At 37.5% G+C, this 19,429-nt stretch overlaps 1 protein-coding gene across 1 annotated transcript in view; it reads left to right on the plus strand.

The window, feature by feature from the left end:
- Positions 1-19,429, plus strand: part of AKAP9 (A-kinase anchoring protein 9) — an 894,005-nt gene that overhangs the window by 314,595 nt on the left and 559,981 nt on the right. The window contains exons 12-14 of the mRNA XM_053715709.1: positions 17,110-17,194; positions 17,342-17,573; positions 19,187-19,274. Coding sequence (XP_053571684.1) covers positions 17,110-17,194; positions 17,342-17,573; positions 19,187-19,274 — 405 coding nt within the window. The remainder of the gene's footprint in view (positions 1-17,109; positions 17,195-17,341; positions 17,574-19,186; positions 19,275-19,429) is intronic.

Here is a 19,429-nt window from a genome sequence, read left to right on the forward strand (position 1 = left end):
GAATTGTGCTTTCACTTTCTTGGATGCCCCTTCCGACTGATTGCAGCTGTGGTACATAGTAGAGAAAGGTGTTACAGGTAAGAAGAAAAATGTTCCTCCCACAGCCCCGCCCCTATTTATATGAACATTAAAATGAGTGTACATATAGGATAGGGTTTTAACACAGGTTTTATGCGCTCTGCTACCAATTGTTGCTTTTTCAAAAAATAAAGCCTTTGTCTCATAAAGAGGCTGCAGAACCACTAGCATCGACAGAAGTTGTGATATGCCTCACCTCGGAATGCCTTGTATTTATAGTGGTTTTGCCTGAGATTATCAGGTGACAGTCTGCAGGTGAATTCTTGTGGATCATGGGAAATCTCCACTTCTTACACATGCTGCTGAAGCTGGTTTGATGTGAACTGTGGAAGTGGTGAAAGTTTTTTGGGCTCTTCTGTGTTTTTTTGGACTGTCAGGGTAACGTTCTTGTATCACCAGGAGGAGATATTTTATATTCTCATATGTGTACCCCTGCTCACATCTGTTATTTTGGTGCTGAGCTTATCTTGTATTAGAGGTTTTTCTGTGCTGCCTGTAGGTCAGAAAGCTCTACTGAGCTATCACTTAAAGGGACACTAAACCCATTTTTTTTCTTTCATGATTCCGATAGAGCATGCAATTTTAAGCAACTTTCTAATATACTCCTATTATGTGCTGTAGTCTAGATGTCTAAAGCGAAACAACTTTCTTGCTTTGTAGTTAACATTTTACTGCTTTTAGGGATTTTCCTTTTATGATCATTTAGGTTTATCCTCAACTTCTATTCTTTCTGACTGCAACACATTCCAGCCACTTGTATAGAAGGTTTGCATTCTTTCTTTTACCAGTACTATACATTAGCACCTCCTGTAAACATTAACCCCTTAAGGACAGAGGTTTTCCACAATTTCCGTGCTGAAAGTGATGGTAAATCCTAGCAGTTAAAAACGCTAGGATTTATCAGTGCTATAAATTAAAGGGACCTTTAGTCATGAAGTTTAGATAAATGTATGAAACAAGTACCTTTATTTTGTGGCCATGTTTTTCCTAAAAAAGATAGCCATGAAGCACTGCTATTGGCTGAGAGGTGGAAATGTCACCTCATTGAAAAAAATTAATTTTGCCATGGGCGGCCGGAGTCACTTGATTTACGAATAACCACGCAACAAAATAAAGGTACTTGTTTCATACATTTATTTTAACTTCATAACTGAATGTCTCTCTTATTTATAGCACTGACAAACCCTAGCGTTTTTGAAAGCTATAGTGGAAAACTTTACGTTCAGTTTAAGTAGATGAAAACATGTAAAAACATATTTATCCAATATTCATTTTTAATAAAGTGTTATACTGTTTGTACTGTAAACATTTTACATTCCAATGTTCTTTCACATAGGGGAATATGTTCTATGTAATTATAAATAGATAATCATATATATATATATATATATATTTATGTTTTGCAAAAAAACATCAGATCTATATATATATATATATATATATATATATATATATGTATTTATGAATAAATAGAACATATTCTTCTATGTGAAGAACATTGGTTATAAAATATTCATATCTCCATGTCAGGTTAGCGCACTTGAGAATAGGCGATCGGGTTTGCGCACAAGTGTTCTATCAGGGAAAAGGTTATCGCACATGCAATATTCTAGATTTCGGCTTTTTGCGTGCGTTGGGTTAGCGTGTAAGTGAAAATAGTTTACTTTCAACTTGTAATACGAGTGCTACACGACGTGCGCAAAAAACTTACTTCTAGCAGCGTTACCACTATCCAAGTGCAAAAAATAAAATTTAGGGGTAACCCCCCCCCCCCAATAAAAATGTATTAATATAAAATGAGGGGTCAAGACAAGCCATTGTTGACAAACAATCACTTGTAATTTTTTACATGTGATCACTGTGACTATCGGTGCTAAGCTAGACCTAAATTTGATATATAAGACCTTTGCACAGTGACTTTCAACTTTAAAAGGCTTTTATTACAATATCAAGACAATACAATTTGAATAAATGAAGCGCAAAAATGTCATTTAAAATTTATAATGTTTAATATTTTTACTGGTAAGCTAAGGGGGCACTGATAATGAGTTTATGAAACCAAGAGGTAGCGACCGGAAAAAGATTGGGAGCCACTGATTTATACGGATAAATCAGTTTTTTTGCAATCGGAGCAGAACCATATGGAGGACCATCCTGCTTGGCACACATTCTTTAATTGTGCCTAGGTTTCTCACAGTCATTTCATGCAAAAAAAAAAAAATTAAGCCTTTCCGATTCTCTCCAAATAGGTTCTACCAGGAGGGGCAAAGTTTCCCAAACCTCAAAATGCCTATAAATACTCCCCTCACCACACCCACAATTCAGTTTTACAAACTTTGCCTGCTATGGAGGTGGTGAAGTAAGTTTGTGCTTGATTTTCTTCTGTGATATGCGCTTCTCAGCATTTTGAAGCCCAATTCCTCTCAGAGTACATTGAATATCAGAGGGACATGAAGGGAGTGAATGTGTGGAAAGGTGATATCTAAGCGCCAACTATATAATGCAACAGACCTCCAGCTCTAATAAATTGGCACCTAGTTGCCAAGGGTGGATTCAATTTTAAGATTGGATATCAGAGCGCCAAACAACGTAGGCAGGGTCTATGGGCAGATAGTCAAATACCAAAGGTAACAATAGGTTGAAATAATATGATTTAATACATAAGATAAAAAGGTTGGTACATTTAAAATTATACAACAATTAGTCATGGATCCATGTTACACTTTAAAATATATATTGAAACACTAGGAACAATTTAAAAATCCTTGTAGAACAATAAATAACAACAAAAAAAATCTAACAAATAATGTCTATCGCATAAAACTTAAATTCTAATATGTGAATGCTAGGAGCGCTTATGCACACTCTATTTATAAAACAATGGGTTACAATGCACAGGTGGATAGATTCCAGGTTGCTTGAAACCGGTGGGTGTGAAATGTAAGTGGCTCCGAATTGGGGTTTTGCCTATGTGTTTATCCAAAATTGTGTAAATCCTAACAGGTGGACACAAAAATGTTACAGGAATGTCTAGAACCTGAATTCAAAATATAAGACCTGAAGTTGTGCTTATGTGTTTATCCAAAAAGGGTGTAAATCCTAACAAGTGAAAAAATGTGAGAAAAATATTGCAGGGGTGTGTGAACCTTATTTTCAAAATAAACAATGAATTCAAAATAAAACGATATACAAGTGAATTTTTGACAAATCAACTAATGCAAACATAAAGCATAAATAGAACCAAAAAAAAAACATAAACAAAAAAACAACAACACAACTTTAACGTGTGTTCAAATGTGTTTCTGCTTGCAAACTGTGATGTGAACAAATATCTATTATAAACACTGAATAGTGGCAAAACTTTGTGATTGGATTGAAATTGATGAGTTGCCATCACATAAAGTGGAAGAACAACATCCCGAAGGGACAACTTCTAAGAATGAAGAAGAATTGCTCCAATCCCTCTAAGTGGAAAGAACAGGCACAAGTGATCAAGTCGAAATTCATAGAGAGAGGATATGAAGAATATTTTCTTGATCAAAAAATACAAGAAGTAGACCAAATAGAAAGGAAAGATCTGACACATTACAAAGAGAAAATTAAGTGGAATGAGAATACAGAGATCCTTAATATTCCTCTAATTACTGAATACAGTGAGAACAGTCGAATTATAGAGAACATTTTCCGTAAACACTGGAACATGCTCAAAGATGATGATATTTTGGGAGACAAAATATCAAAAAACTCCAGATTTATTTATTGAAGGACAAAAAATCTGAAAACAAGGCTGGCTCCCAGTATACAGAGGAAGAAACCTCCAGTATTTAAAGATGCATTTGGTAAGAACGTGGCAGGATTTTTTCCATGCCACAAATGTAAAGCATGTAAATGTGGAGAAAAAAGTGCAGAATTCCATTCTTTTAACACCAAAAAGAAGTACAAAATAAAAAACTTGATCCGGTGCCAGGACAAAAATGTGATCTACCTACTCCAATGTCCCTTTGGTCTCCAATACGTTGGACAGACGTCAAGACCACTAAGGGACAGGATACGTGAACACCTCTGATTCATAGAAAAACTTAACAAAGATAGTCCTTTATATAAACATTTTTCTGAGAAGCACCAAGGTGACATTAATACTGTAAAGTATATAGGGATTCAAAAAGTACCAAGAAACTGGAGAGGGGGCAACCATGAGAAGAGGTTATTAACGGAGGAATCAAAATGGATTTTCCATCTAGATTGCTTGCACCCAAAAGGCTTAAATAACAAAGAGGACCTGTCTCATCTCCTAAACCTCAACTAAAAAGAGTCATGACTAGGAAGGGATTTGTTTTATCTTACTAGCCCCTTATTACAAGTGACTTCTGAATTTGGATCCATATATATTTTAAAAAAAAAAAATCCTTTCACCTATCTCTTAAAATATAAATATAAATAATAATAACTTAATAATGATTAGACCTGCCCGTAAGGTCATAGAAACTCTGCCTACCCTGTTCCCTTTATGAGAAGCTGCCTTTTTAAGTATTGATATAATCCTTTAGTTATATGATAATTCTAGAGGATATAAACACCAATTAATCTGTGGGAATTACAACAGGACTTATACTTCAATTATATCTATATTTGAACTGCTATTTAATCTTCTATTTAGCTGCTTTATAACAATCCTATTGGTAGTCCACACCTAAGACATGTGTAGTATAGCCAATAGAGACCCTAAAGTTGTAACCAATCTAGAATTTCCTCATTTATGAAAGATAGAAGTATCAATTATGAGACTAGTTTTGCTTTGGATCTAACAAACAGTAATAATAATATGCAAGTGACGTCAGAAGATAGTTTTAATCATATATATACTTTATTTTTATATATATTTTCTATGTATATTTTCTCTTCACCAGGTTTGGATATCTAAGTTTAGTTTAGAGGAAATACTTATCCTCTATCCATTATTAGTATTGCAGTCAGAACCATATCAGCTCCCAAACTAATAGAATTAACAAGTAGTCTAGACCATTTGCATATTGTATATAGAACAATACAAGCAATCCCTACCTTAAACAGATTTCCAAGGGACCTATGGTCAGTTTCAAATACCGTAGCAATAAAAGAGAGTAAACAAACCTTAGATTTGAGTTGTAAATGTGTATCTCTCTCCGTTTACTCTATATGTTAAAAGCACAAGATTTGTTAAATTTATTTTTGTGTTTTTTTTTTGTTTTCTGTCTCTGCTTTTTTGTCTTAAACAGTATGTTAACCTGAAGGAAATCACATAATCATAATAGGTCAGTCAGAAACACGATTTTCATTCCAGTATGTAATTTTAACCTTAAGTTGTACATTAAACACACTACACTCTGCCTGAAATTGTTAAGCTTTGTCACATATAAAATATATTATACCCTATTCGAAATATCATTTAGCAGCTATGCGCTTCATACATAGAAACTAGAATCCCTCTGTTAAATAATGATCATAGCGAATGATTATTTATGAGGGAAGCAAGGATGTAAGAAATTTGGTTTGTTTGTTTTGTCAAGGCTTTTACAGCTTGTCTATAGTGCTAAGGAAGCACATTAAACACAGACAAGCAATCAGATTGCAGGAATTTAACACACCCCTAAATCAGCCAATAGCACATACATTCTGGCTTGAGCCCTCAAATTAGAACCTATGAGTGCTAGGTATTACAACATGGCCAATATATACATAAATAATTCCACAAGAATACAATATATGCAGTAGTAAATAATAACCCAATATGCATCATAAAGTTTGATCATTTATTAAGAAAGTATAAATATAGAAACAGATGTTTTAAATGGACATTTTACAAGTGTTTTAAACGAACAATTTTTTTGACATTTCACAAAGTGTTTTAAATGGTCATTTTTTTATAAACATATCTACATAATTGGACTCTTATTTTTGACAATGCTCATATTATTTTAGCTGATTCTGAAAAAACAAGCAAATTGCCTTGGTAACTAAAAGCTTTGCTATGTTCTCTCTAACCCAGGAGAGAAAAAGAAAAAATTGTTGTTTTCACATCCTGTTCTACTACACAGGTGTTAATTTTACCTGTTAATCAGCAAGGTATATAACAGTCTAGGTCCTCAAACCAGTCTTGAGAAAGGTCAGTGGAGACCGAAACCAGTTGACTGGTAAGGAGTATTTTAATTGTGATCACATTAAGAAGCCATCTGCACTATTGTTTGCCTTTCCTTTTTTGGCAGGTAAGGGACAACATTGCAAGTTGGAATTATTTGTTAACTACCACCCAAGAAGATTTCTACATAATCAGCAGTTGGGATCCATATTGAGATAGACTATAGCAAGATTCTTATTATCCAATTTGAATATTTATTTGGACTTTTAAGCATTTTATGTTATATCATCTGTTTTTTAACCCAATGTTGTTATATGGTCTCTTTTAATTAACATCTCGAGGCTCTTTGAGCAAGTCCCTTATATCTAGCTCAGCAACTCTGAGCCCTTTAGATTTGTATTTTAGGGTATCAATTTAGAGCCTGTGTTCAATTTCAATCCAATCACAAAGTTTTGCCACTATTCAGTGTTTATAATAGATATTTGTTCACATCACAGTTTGCAAGCAGAAACACATTTGAACACACGTTAAAGTTGCGCTGTTGTTTTTTTGTTTATGTTTTTTTTTTGGTTCTATTTATGCTTTATGTTTGCATTAGTTGATTTGTCAAAAATTCACTTGTATATCGTTTTATTTTGAATTCATTGTTTATTTTGAAAATAAGGTTCACACACCCCTGCAATATTTTTCTCACATTTTTTCACTTGTTAGGATTTACACCCTTTTTGGATAAACACATAGGCACAACTTCAGGTCTTATATTTTGAATTCAGGTTCTAGACATTCCTGTAACATTTTTTTGTCCACCTGTTAGGATTTACACAATTTTGGATAAACACATAGGCAAAACCCCAATTCGGAGCCACTTACATTTCACACCCACCGGTTTCAAGCAACATGGAATCTATCCACCTGTGCATTGTAACCCATTGTTTTTATAAATAGAGTGTGCATAAGCGCTCCTAGCATTCACATATTAGAATTTAAGTTTTATGCGATAGACATTATTTGTTAGATTTTTTTTGTTGTTATTTATTGTTCTACAAGCATTTTTAAATTGTTCCTAGTGTTTCAATATATATTTTAAAGTGTAACATGGATCCATGACTAATTGTTGTATAATTTTAAATGTACCAACCTTTTTATCTTATGTATTAAATCATATTATTTCAACCTATTGTTACCTAGGACATGAAGGGAGTATCACCTATTGAATTCTATGATTTTCCTCGCGGGAAATCTTTTCATAGGTTCTCTGTTATCGGTCGTAGAGATTCATCTCCTACCTCCCTTTTCAGATCGACGATATACTCTCATATTCCATTACCTCTACTGATAACTGTTTCAGTACTGGTTTGGCTATCTGCTATATGTGTATGGGTGTCTTTCGGTAAGTATGTTTTTATTTCTTAAAGACACTCTCAGCTATGGTTTGGCACTTTATGTATTAATGTAAAGTTCTAAATATATATGTATTGTACTTATACTTGCCATGAGTCAGGTTTATGTATATTTCCTTTTGCAGTTTCAAAATTGGGAAAAACATATTTAGAAAGTTATTTTTTCTTACCTGGGGTATAGTCTTTTCTTCAAAATTGACAGTTTTCATTAATTTTTGCGGGCAAAATTTAGGCTTGTGAGGCTGCAAAATGCTGATATTTATTGCATCATTCTTGGTGCTAGAATTCTTTTGGTGCGAAGGTACGTTTGGTTATTATCGGTTATTTGTAGAGCGCCAACAGATTCCACAGCGCTGTAAACAGAGGGTAGAACAACAAAACAATTAAAGGGATCAAATGGGTAGAGGGCCCTGCCAAGAGTTGCACTGTTGTAATCAGCTCTTAAGAAGGTGATCTACAAACAGCTGGACTTAAGGGGCTTCAGGGGATAGCAATGGAGGAGTGGAACTGGTATAAAGTAAGGTTAGCATAGGTTGTATGCATCCCTGAACAGTAGAGTCTTTAGGGAGCGCTTGAAGCTTTCAAAACTAGGGGAGAGTCTTGTGGGGCAAGGCAGAGAGTTCCACAAGATGGGAGCCAGTCTGGAGAAGTCCTGTAAACGGGAGTGCGATGAGGTAACCAGAGAGGAGGAGAGTAGGAGGTCATGAGCAGAGCAAAGGGGATGGGATGGAGAGTATCTGGAGACAAGGTCTGAGATATAGGGGGGGAGCAGTGCAGTTGAGGGCTTTGTATGTCAGAGTGAGAATTTTGTGTTTGATCCTAGAGGCAAGAGGAAGCCAGTGAAGGGATTGGCAGAGAGGAGCAGCAGATGAAGAGCGACGTGTAAGGAAGAGGAGTCTGGCAGAGGTATTCATTATGGATTGTAAAGGAGCTAGGCGGCAGGTGGGGAGACCAGAGAGGACAGAGTTGCAGTAATCAAGGCGGGAAAGAATGAGAGAGTGGATTAAAATCTTAGTTGTGTCTTGTGTAAGGAAGTGTCTAATTTTGGAGATGTTTTTAAGGTGGAAGCGGCAGGCTTTAGCCAAGGACTGAATGTGAGGAGTGAAGGAAAGATCTGAGTCAAATGTGACCCCGAGACATCGGGCATGCGGGGTAGGGATAATGATGGAGTTGTCGACAGTTATAGAGATATTGGCGGTGGAGATTTTGGAAGAAGGGGGGAAAATGCTGAGCTCAGTTTTGGAGAGATTTAGCTTGAGGTAGTGAGAGGACATCCAGGAAGAGATGTGAGAAAGACAGTGACACGGGTTAGCAAGGAAGGAGATAGGTCTGGTGCATAGAAGTAGATTTGGGTGTCATCGGCATACAAATGATATTGGAAACCGTGGGACTTAATTAGGGAACCTAGTGATGACGTATAGATTGAGAAGAGAAGGGGACCGAGGACAGAGCCTTGCGGTACTCCAACAGAAAGTGGTGACGGGGCAGAGGAGGCCCTAGAGAAGGCTACACTAAAGGTACGGTTTGACAGGTAGGAAGAGAGCCACGAAAGGGCTGTGTCACAGATGACGAAGGATTGGAGGGTTTGGAGCAAAAGAGGGTGGTCGACAGTGTCAAAGGCTGCGGACAGATCAAGGAGGATAAGCAGAGAGAAGTGGCCTTTTAATTTTGCTGTAAGTAGGTCGTTGGTAACCTTAACAATAGCTGTCTCTGTGGAGTGATAGAAACAAAATCCAGATTGCAGCAGGTTAAGAAGGGAGTTTAACGGAAGGAAATGGGATAGGCGTGCATATACTAGTTTTTCGAGAAGCTTTGAGGCAAGAGGGAGGAGGAAAATAGGGCGGTAGTTGGATGGGGAGGTAGGATCAAGGGAAGGTTTTTTGAGGATAGGTGTGACCAGTGCATGTTTCATTGATGAGGGAAATGTACCAGTGCTGAGGGAGAGGTTGAAAATGTGTGTTAGTATAGGGGTAAGGGTAGCAGAGAGGGAGGGGAGTAGCTGTGAGGGGATAGGGTCAAGGGGACAGGTAGTGAGGTGAGAGCGCAGTATAAGTGCAGAAACTTCTTCCTCAGTAACAGTGGAGAATTAACTAAGTTTCAGGTTATGAGGGTTGTGATTGAGTGAGAGCGTTTGAGGGGGGGAGAGAATGGAATTATGTTGAGAGCTGATTTCATTTCTGATGGAGTCAATTTTGTTAATGAAGTGACTGGCAAAGTCTTGAGCTGACAGAGAAGTTGTATTAGGAAGTGGGGGAGGGCGGAGGAGAGCATTGAAAGTGGAGAACAGACGTTTTGGGTTTGAAGAAAGATTAGAGATAAGAGTAGAGAAGTAGTGTTGCTTGTGGAGATTAAGGGCAGAATAGTAAGAGTTCAAGATTAATTTGTAATGAAGAAAATCAGCTGAACTCCGTGATTTTCTCCAGTGCCGTTCAGCAGTACGGGAACATCTGCGTAGGTACCGTGTCAGAGGAGTATGCCAGGGCTGAGGATGAGTGTGTGATTTCCGAGCAATGGTAAGAGGGGCGAGATTGTCAAGGATGAATATAAGGGTGGAATTATAGTGTTAGATAGATTGTTCAGGGCAGGAAAAGGAGGAGAAGGATGAGAGGAGCGGTTTAAGGGAATTAGCAAGTTGTTGCTGATCTAAAGACATAATGCTTCTGTGAAGTTTGGTGTGAGGAGTAGAAGGAGGGAGAGTTGTAAGAAGGGATGATATGTTGCAAGTAAGGAGATGGTGGTCAGAAAGAGGAAAAGTGGAGTTTGAGAAGTTTGAGAGAGTGCATCGATAGCTAAAGATCAGGTTAAGAGAGTGACCATCTTTGTGAGTGGGAGAATCAGTCCATTGTGACAGACCGAAAGAGGAAGTGAGTTGCAGAAGTTGTTTAGCAGATGAGGCAGTGGGATTGTTAAGGGGGATGTTGAAGTCGCCAAGAATGAGGGCAGGGGTGTCTGAGGAAAGGAAATAAGGTAGCCAGGCAGCCAAGTGATCTAGAAATTGAGTTGAGGAGCCAGGGGTCGGTATATGACTGCAACACGTACAGAGAGAGGGGAGAATAAGCGAATCATGTGGGTTTCGAATGAGGGAAAAGTGAGGGAAGAGATGGGATGTATTTGTTGAAAGGTGCAACGAGAGGAAAGTAAAATGCCTACACCACCTCCTTGTCTATTACCAGACCTAGGAGTGTGTTTGAAGTGGAGACCCCTATGTGACAGAGCAGCAGTGGATGCTGTGTCTAGGGGAGAGAGACAGGTTTCTGTTAGGGCCAGAAGGTTGAGGGAGCGGGAGATGAAGAGGTCATGTATAGAAGTGAGCTTGTTGCAAACAGAGTGAGAGTTCCAGAGTGCACAAGTGAAAGGGGTAGTGGCTTTTGATGCAAGAGGAATCTGAGTCTATGGAATGGTACACATGGATGTGCACGGCTTGTCAGTGGTTGGGGACCAGGTTTAGGGGAGATGTCACCAGCAGTAAGTAGAATCAAGAGGGAGAGTGACATGAGATGAGATACAGATTTGCAGTAGTGAGACTGCTTTTGAGATGAGCTGCAGGGGGGAGAGAGAGTGTTTAGAAATAGGTAAAGTTCATGAGTACAAAAGTAAGGTGAGTTTAAGAGAGATGGGCTAATGAACAGTGCAGGTGGAGAGGGAGAAGGAGTAATTGAATATTGTAGTTATAGAGACAGGGTAGCAAAAAGGAATATGAATATATTGAGCATTTTTACAAAATTGGGAACCAGTTAAAAACATAAGACACAGAATTACTGTAACAATTGCATAAGGGAACAAAAGGTATATGAAACATAATATTACAAAAGTACTGTGTATTCTATAGGGTTAAGGCAATGGAAGGATGTGCTGATCAGTGTTTGCACTTGTCAGTTCAGGTGAGTGAAAGTTGTGTGGGAGACTATCTATAAATGAGGAAATGAGCTTGGGGTAGGGTGGGAGGGAAGCTGTTTTCCAGAAGGCTACCTGTTGTAAGTTAGCAGAGGGCAGTTGAAACAGCTGAGTGTAAAAATCTTAGTATTTTCTGTGAGTTCTGGGAGAGGATATATTTAAAATCAAGCTGAAGGAGAGAGATATATTAGGTTAATGATGGGCCAGCAAAAGTGTTTTAAAGGAGTGGGAGGGTGCATTTATGGACATTTGAGCTAAGGGTCGTTCATGCAGAAACAAATCATCAATATATTACAGATATAAGACTGAGACTGAGGTATACAAGGGGTGAAATAAAACCATTAAACAAATAGACAGATATATGGGCCAGAGCTGCTTAAACTAACTTAACATAATGGCAGACATAAAGTCAATAAAATATGCAATGAGCTAGAGGTATGCAAATTATGATTAGCACAGCCTGTAATTGCAAAGTCATGGTAATATATACATTTAAAATAAAAACAAAACAAAAGGAATTACCACTAAATATACAAACACATACAATAAAAACAACTTGGTAGGTAAAATATAATGAAGAAACTGTTTTCCAGAATGCTACCTGTTGTAAGTTAGCAGAGGGCAGTTGAAATAGCTGAGTGAAAAAATCTTTGTATTTTCTGTGAGTTCTGGGAGAGGATATATTTCAAATCAAGCTGTTGTAAGTTAGCAGAGGGCAGTTGAAACAGCTGAGTGTAAAAATCTTTGTATTTTCTGTGGGTTCTGGGAGAGGATATATTTCATATCAAGCTGAAGGAGAGAGATATATTAGGTTTGGTGATGCAAATTCGACATTTCCGGCGTCTTGGTTGATGGCAGGCTTCCTTGCACAAGGTTGCGTCTGCTATGACGCGAGTTGAGTCATTTCCAGATGTTGTTAGCGCCAAAAATGTTTTGTTTTGCGTTGCGCGTCATACTTGGCACCAAATAATTTTATTATTTAAACCCCACTTCCTATATGCCTCTTGCCTTTTTCTATGCTCAGAGGGCTATGCTGTTTGCATTTTTTTCCCATTCCTGAAACTGCCATATAAGGAAATTGATAATTTTGCTTTATATGATCCTGTCTCAGAAACCACTGTTGGATTCCTGCTGCCTGATAACAGTTCTACCAAAGATAAGTGTATCTGTTGTAAGTTAATGGAGATAAGGAGGCTCATTTATCAAGCTCCGTATGGAGCTTGAGGGCCCGTGTTTCTGGCGAGACTCACCAGAAACACAAGTTATGGAGCAGCGGTCTAAAGAGCGCTGCTCCATAACTCTGCCTGCTCTGAGCAGGCGGACAGGAATCACCGCAATTCAACCCAATCGAGTATGATCGTGTTCATTGACACCTCCCTGCAGGGGACGGCATTGCACCAGCAGCTCTTGTGAGCTGCTGGTGCAATGCTGAATACGGAGAGCGTATTGCTTTCCGCATTCAGCAATGTCTGTCGGACCTGATCCGCACTGTCGGATCAGGTCCGACAGACATATGATAATTCAGCATCTATATCTTCAGCTGTAGTATGTAACAGTTGTCATGATAAGCTTTTACATGCAGAGAATGTATCCATCAGTACTAGTACTATGCCTGTTGTTCCTTCAACATCTAATGTACATGATATCCCTGTGAATATAAAAGATTTTATTGCTGATGAGATTCAGAAGGCTTTGTCTGCCATTTCGCCTTCTAATAAACGTAAAAGGTCTTTTAAAACTTCTCATAAAGATGGTGAATTTTCAAATGACCGAAAACATACTGAATAATCCTCCTCTGATGAGGATCTATCTGATTTAGAAGATCCTACCTCAGATATTGACACTGACAAATCTACTTATCTCTTTAAGATGGAATATATTAATTCCTTGTTGAAAGAAGTGTTAATTACTTTGGATATTGAGGAGACTAGTCCTCTTGATATTAAAACTAGTAAACGTTTACATTCTGTTTATAAACCTCCTGTGGTTACTCCAGAGGTTTTTCCAGTTCCTGATGATATTTCTGATATGATTTCAAAGGAATCAAATAGGCCTGGTACTTCTTTTATTCCTTCTTCTAGGTTTAAAAAGTTGTATCCTTTACCAGCAGCCAGATTGGAGTTTTGGGAAAAAATCCCTAAAGTTGATGGGGCTATTTCTACTCTTGCCAAACGTACTACTATCCCTATGGAAGATAGTACTTCATTTAAGGATCCTTTAGATCGGAAGCTTGAATCTTATCTAAGGAAAGCTTATTTATTTTCTGGCTATCTTCTCAGGCCTGCACTTTCTATAGCTGATGTTGCAGCTGCATCAACCTTCTGGTTGGAAAGCTTAGCACAACAGGAAACATATTCTGATTTTTCTAGCATTGTTCGCTTGCTTCAGCATGCTAATCATTTTATCTGTGATGCTATTTTTGATATCATCAAAATTGATGTTAAATCTATGTCTTTAGCTGTTTTAGCTAGAAGAGCGTTGTGGCTCAAATATTGGAATGCTGACATGATATCTAAGTCTAGATTACTATCTCTTTCTTTCCAAGGTAACAATTTATTTGGTTCTCAGTTGGATTCCATTATTTCAACTGTCAGTGGGGGTAAGGGAGGTTTTTTTTACCTCGAGGTAAATCTAAAGCTTCTAATCGTTTTCGTTCCTTTCGACAGAATAAGGAACAGAAACCAAATCCTTCCCCAAGGAGTCTGGTTCCAATTGGAAGCCTTCTTCATGTTGGAATAAATCCAGGCCTTTTAATAAACCAAAGCCAGCCCCCAAGTCTGCATAATGGTGCGGCCCTCATTCCAGTTCAGCTGGTGGGGGGCAGATTAAACTTTTTCCAGAACATTTAGGCAGATTCTGTCCAAAATCATTGGATTCAGAGCATTGTCTCTCAAGGGTATTGAATAGGATTCAGAATGAGACCTCCTGTGAGAAGATTTTTTCTCTCACACATTCCAGCAAATCCAGTGAAGGCCCAGGCTTTTCTGAAGTGTGTTTCAGATCTAGAGCTTTCAGGGGTAATTATACCAGTTCCGTTTCAGGAACAGGGTCTGGAGTTTTATTCAAATCTATTCATTGTCCCAAAGAAAGAAAATTTATTCAGGCCAGTTCTGGAGCTGAAAATTTTGAACCGTTTTGTAAGAGTGCCAACTTTCAAAATGGTGACTATAAGGACTATTCTTATTATTTGTTCAGCAAGGTCATTATATGTCCATGATAGACTTACAGGATGCATATCTTCACATTCCGATTCATCCAGATCACTATCGGTTGCTGAGATTCTCTTTTCTAGACAAGCATTATCAATTTGTCATTCTTCCATTTGGCCTAGCAACAGCTCCATTAATTTTTTCAAAGGTTCTCGGTGCCCTACTCTCTGTAATCAGAGAACAGGGTATTGCTGTGTTTCCTTATTTGGATGATATCTTGGTACTAGCTCAGTCTTTACATTCTGCAGAATCTCACACAAATCAACTAGTGTTGTTTCTTCAAAGACATGGTTGGAGGATCAATTTACCAAAAAGGTCCTTGATTGCTCAGACAAGGGTCACCTTTTTAGGTTTCCAGATAGCTTCAGTCTCCATGACTCTGTCTCTAACAGAAAAAGACGAATAAAATTGGTTTCAGCTTGTTGGAACCTTCAGTCTCAGTCATTTCCTTCAGTGGCTTTGTGCATGGAAGTTTTAGGTCTCATGACTGCAGCATCGGACGCAATCCCCTTTGCTTGTTTTCATATGAGACCTCTCCAGCTTTGTATGCTGAATCAATGGTGCAGGGATTATACAAAGATATCACAATTAATATCCTTAAATCCCTATGTTCGACTGTCTCTGACTTGGTGATTAGACCACCGCCGTATAGTTCAAGGGGTTTGGAAATCTCAAGAGGCAAGGTTACCAATCAATATTTTAGAACTCTGCTATTTTCAGGACTCTTCAGGTTTGGCCTCTATTGAAGATAGAACCATTCATTTGTTTTCAGACGGACAATGTCACAACTATGGCATATGTTAATCATCAGGGTGGGACTCGCAGTCCCCTAGCTATGAAAGAAGTATCTCGTATACTTGCTTGGGCGGAATCCAGCTCTTGTCTAATTTCTGCGGTACATATCCCAGGTGTAGACAATTGGGAAGCGGATTATCTCAGCCGTCAGACTTTACATTCGGGGGTCACTCCATCCAGATGTGTTTTTTCAGATTGTTCAGATGTTGGGTCTTCCAGAAATAGAATTGAAAGAAAAAATATACAGCGCTTAAAAAGTCTAAAGATTTTCCAAGCCACTCCCTGACCACCTCTCCAAAATGGCCACAACAGCAGACAAAAAACACAAAAGAATGAGAGGGCGCTAATAGCCAGGGAAATCAACACACTTAATCTGTAAATATTAAGTATAAAAATTAAGTATAAAAATAGATCAACAAAGTGAGGAAATTAAAAAAAGATTTTACTACAATGAATCACAATAAAATGCAAGGGACGTCTCCCTAATGAAATTTCATAAAATATAACTTACATATAACATAAATAATACATTTTGAAAAAGAAATGAATATATAGTATAATTTGTCTTGCTAGAATACCACCCTGAGAAAAAATGTAAATATAAAAAATAAAAAAATAAAAAATGTATATTGTTATCAAAAACCTTTGTTAAAAAACATAAAAATCACAAAATTCATCACAATTGTGGCTGAATGTTCATAATGTAAAAACAATAATAATGTCCAATGGATGAATAAAGTTGATGTCGAGATAAAGTTGATGTTAGGGTTGGATGATATAATGACTAAATAATAGTTGATACTTTTCGTTATTACAACTGATAGGATTGCAACTGTGTTGCTAAACGAAAGTAAACAAACTTCTTGAACAGCAATAAATAGTCCACCTTGTATTGAGGGTGTATAAAAAATACTTATTTTTTAACAATTAAACCAGTCTCTAGTTTGTGAGCCAAGACATAATCAGAAACCAGCACTCCAAGGCGCCTTGCCAGAATACTCTTAGGCTGGTGTAATCTGTGTGATACCCTCAGCTCGGATATGGTACCATGTAAAAGAGAAAGAGGCGCACAGGGCCAGACTCAAGTGAAGTTTTTTTATTACAAATGGATACACACATAAAAAATAACACAAGATTTGCAAGTGATTAAAGCACATCAAGGTGAGCACTGTGTTTGCACAGCTGCTAGTCCTCCACACCGGGCTGAGATGGAGTTTGTCAGGCACGATATCTGGAATTCATGCACTGTTTGCCGTGGGTAGAGAGTCTGGGCAGCTGGTCGTTCACTGGCTCATGTATAGCCTAACGCGTTTCACCCGATCTGCGGTCGGGCTTCTTCATGAGGCGATGTAAAAAGAGTATGTATTTAAAATTGCACTTTTTACATTTAAAAAGGAACTGACCAATCACAACAGGGAGGTGACACATAGAGTGGCTATGGTGGAGTGCAGAGTTCTGATAAAACATGAATTTAGTTGATTGGGGCTAAGGCTGCTTTTGGTATCTAGTAATTTTCTACCATCCAAATATATATGGCACAACTCATTAATTTTGTTTACCTAAAGAAACAGACTTATCAATATACTAAATAAATAAATAAAATTGCCCTTTTTTTCAGGTTGAAGAGCTTCAAACTACCAAAGAAAACATTGATATTGCTAATGTTAGGCATTTGCTGCTTCATTCACAGACTACATCTGATGGTATGTTGAGAGCACATTGACAGGCATTGCCTATGTTACCTATTTATGTCAAGCAACACAATGTTTAGTTTTATTCCTTGTCCTTTATTTTATATGAAGAGGCATTCATGCTGCCACACTTAATTGCGTTTTAATTTCTCTTATAAGATGTTCAAGAACCACTGTCCGGCACACAATTTCTATCAGACGAGATTGAGAAACTTAAGATCGAGTTCAGCCAGCAAAGAACACAGCTTGAACAAAAACATTCACAAGAAATTGAACACTTAAGATTCTACTTCCAGCAACAGTTAAAGGAAAAGGAAGAACGATACACTACAGAGATAATTCATTTACAAGGACAACTTCAGAATGTCAGTGACAGCTCTCCACAATTTAGGTAAATGCCTATTTTCAAAGATTAAACCTACTGATCAAGACTTTCAAGACTATACAGATCTGCTGTTTTAATGCATATTTATGTCATTTTATTTTTGCTATGTTAAAGGGACAGTCTACTCCAAAATTTGTGTTATTTAAATAGATACATAGGGCTAGATTTATTAAGCCCCTACGGCAGCAAGTTCTCTCAAGAACTTGCTCGCCGGGATTTATCAAGCAGCGGTCACCAGACCGCTGCTTCCCTAACATCTACGCCACCTCTATTGTGGCGAAATTCAATCTCCTTGGTCGAGTCCGACCGAGGAGATTGACAGCTCCTGCCCGCGCGTGATTGGCTGTGCGCGGGCAGGTGGCGGGATTGCACGCAAGCGCAAAATTGTGCTTGTGTGCAATGTTAATTACCTGCGGGTAATTTCGCCCCGCCACAGGCGAGCTGAGGCGTACAGGGGCGCTTATACGCGCCCCTGTACGCCTCAGCGTTGATAAATCTAGCCCATAGTGCCTTTACTACCCATTCCCCAGCTTTGCGTAACCAACATTGTTATATTAATATACTTTATAACCTTTAAACCTCCAAATGTCTGTTTTTTAGCCCTTGCAGGCCACCTTTATCTCAGGGCATTTTTATAGCTTTTCACAGCAAGACACTGCTTGATCATGTGTGCCATATAGATAACACTGTGCTCACTCCCATGGAGTTAGTCATGAGTCAGCACTAATTAGCTAAAATGCAAGTCTGTAAATAGCACTGCAGAGGCTTAGTTGCAAGGTAATCACAGAGGTAAAAAGAGGTTAATAGAACCGTGGGAATGGATAATAAAGTGATTATCTTTTTAAACATAACATTTTGGAGTAGACTGTCCCTTTAACAAATTAGATTATAGGAAGTGAGAGGGAAGGACTTTTGCTTTTTGTTAAGTGTGGATTATGTTTTCATATTCACTGTTTAAATGAACTAAATGTTCTATTATCCAAGGATATTTTAAGGAATTATTCTGTATACATAGTAAAAATTAGTTACTTATTCATATTTCTTCTGAAAATGACACATTTGTTCCATTTTGAAGCTTATAAAGTAATTTAAAAAAATAAGTTTTTCATAATTAGAACTATATTTAATATTTTAGGACTCAAATATAATGTTATCATTACTAATTTATTTAAACATGCATATATACTTGAAGGTGATAAACAAATCCAGTTTTCTGTTACATATATAAAACATTTTACATACTGCATTTTTGCTTGATAAATGAGTAATCTAAAAAGTAGCACTTTTAAAATCATTCAAGGTGAGTGTTGCTGATTCTAACCCACCAATTTCACTCTATAAGGAGTAAGCTATCAGTAGTACACTTTTTACAGGCATAGCTGGGGAACACATTTTTTTAAATTATGTTAATCAAAGGTATATACTTCATTTAAGCAAACAATGTGCCACTTATCTACATGTACCTGCAGCAACAGAGATTGGATGCTCAGAGAATACGTGCATGAAGTGACAAAGCCCCCAGTTCTTAGTTTGGATGGCCCTTGTTTATTATAATAGTTTGTGTTATAAATCTGTTTCTCTTATTGTCATGTCTAACTTTTATGTTTCCCTCTTAACAGTGATTTGTCTGAAAGTCAATCAGAAGTGAGTTTACAAGAATCTGACATTTTAAATGCTGTGTATGAGCCAGTTGCTGATATTTCAAAGGTAATTTGTCCATAAAATTGAAGATATATTGTATTATCTCTAAAAATATTTAATAGGAGATGTGTTGTTCTAGCTACAAATATTTTGTTCAATGTATAAATAGCTGGAAAAAACTAACAGAACCAGCATGCTTAGATTTTCTGTTTGTTTTTGAG

The sequence above is a fragment of the Bombina bombina genome, chromosome 5 (assembly GCF_027579735.1).
Source record: "Bombina bombina isolate aBomBom1 chromosome 5, aBomBom1.pri, whole genome shotgun sequence".
NCBI classification, from domain to species: Eukaryota; Metazoa; Chordata; class Amphibia; order Anura; family Bombinatoridae; genus Bombina; species Bombina bombina.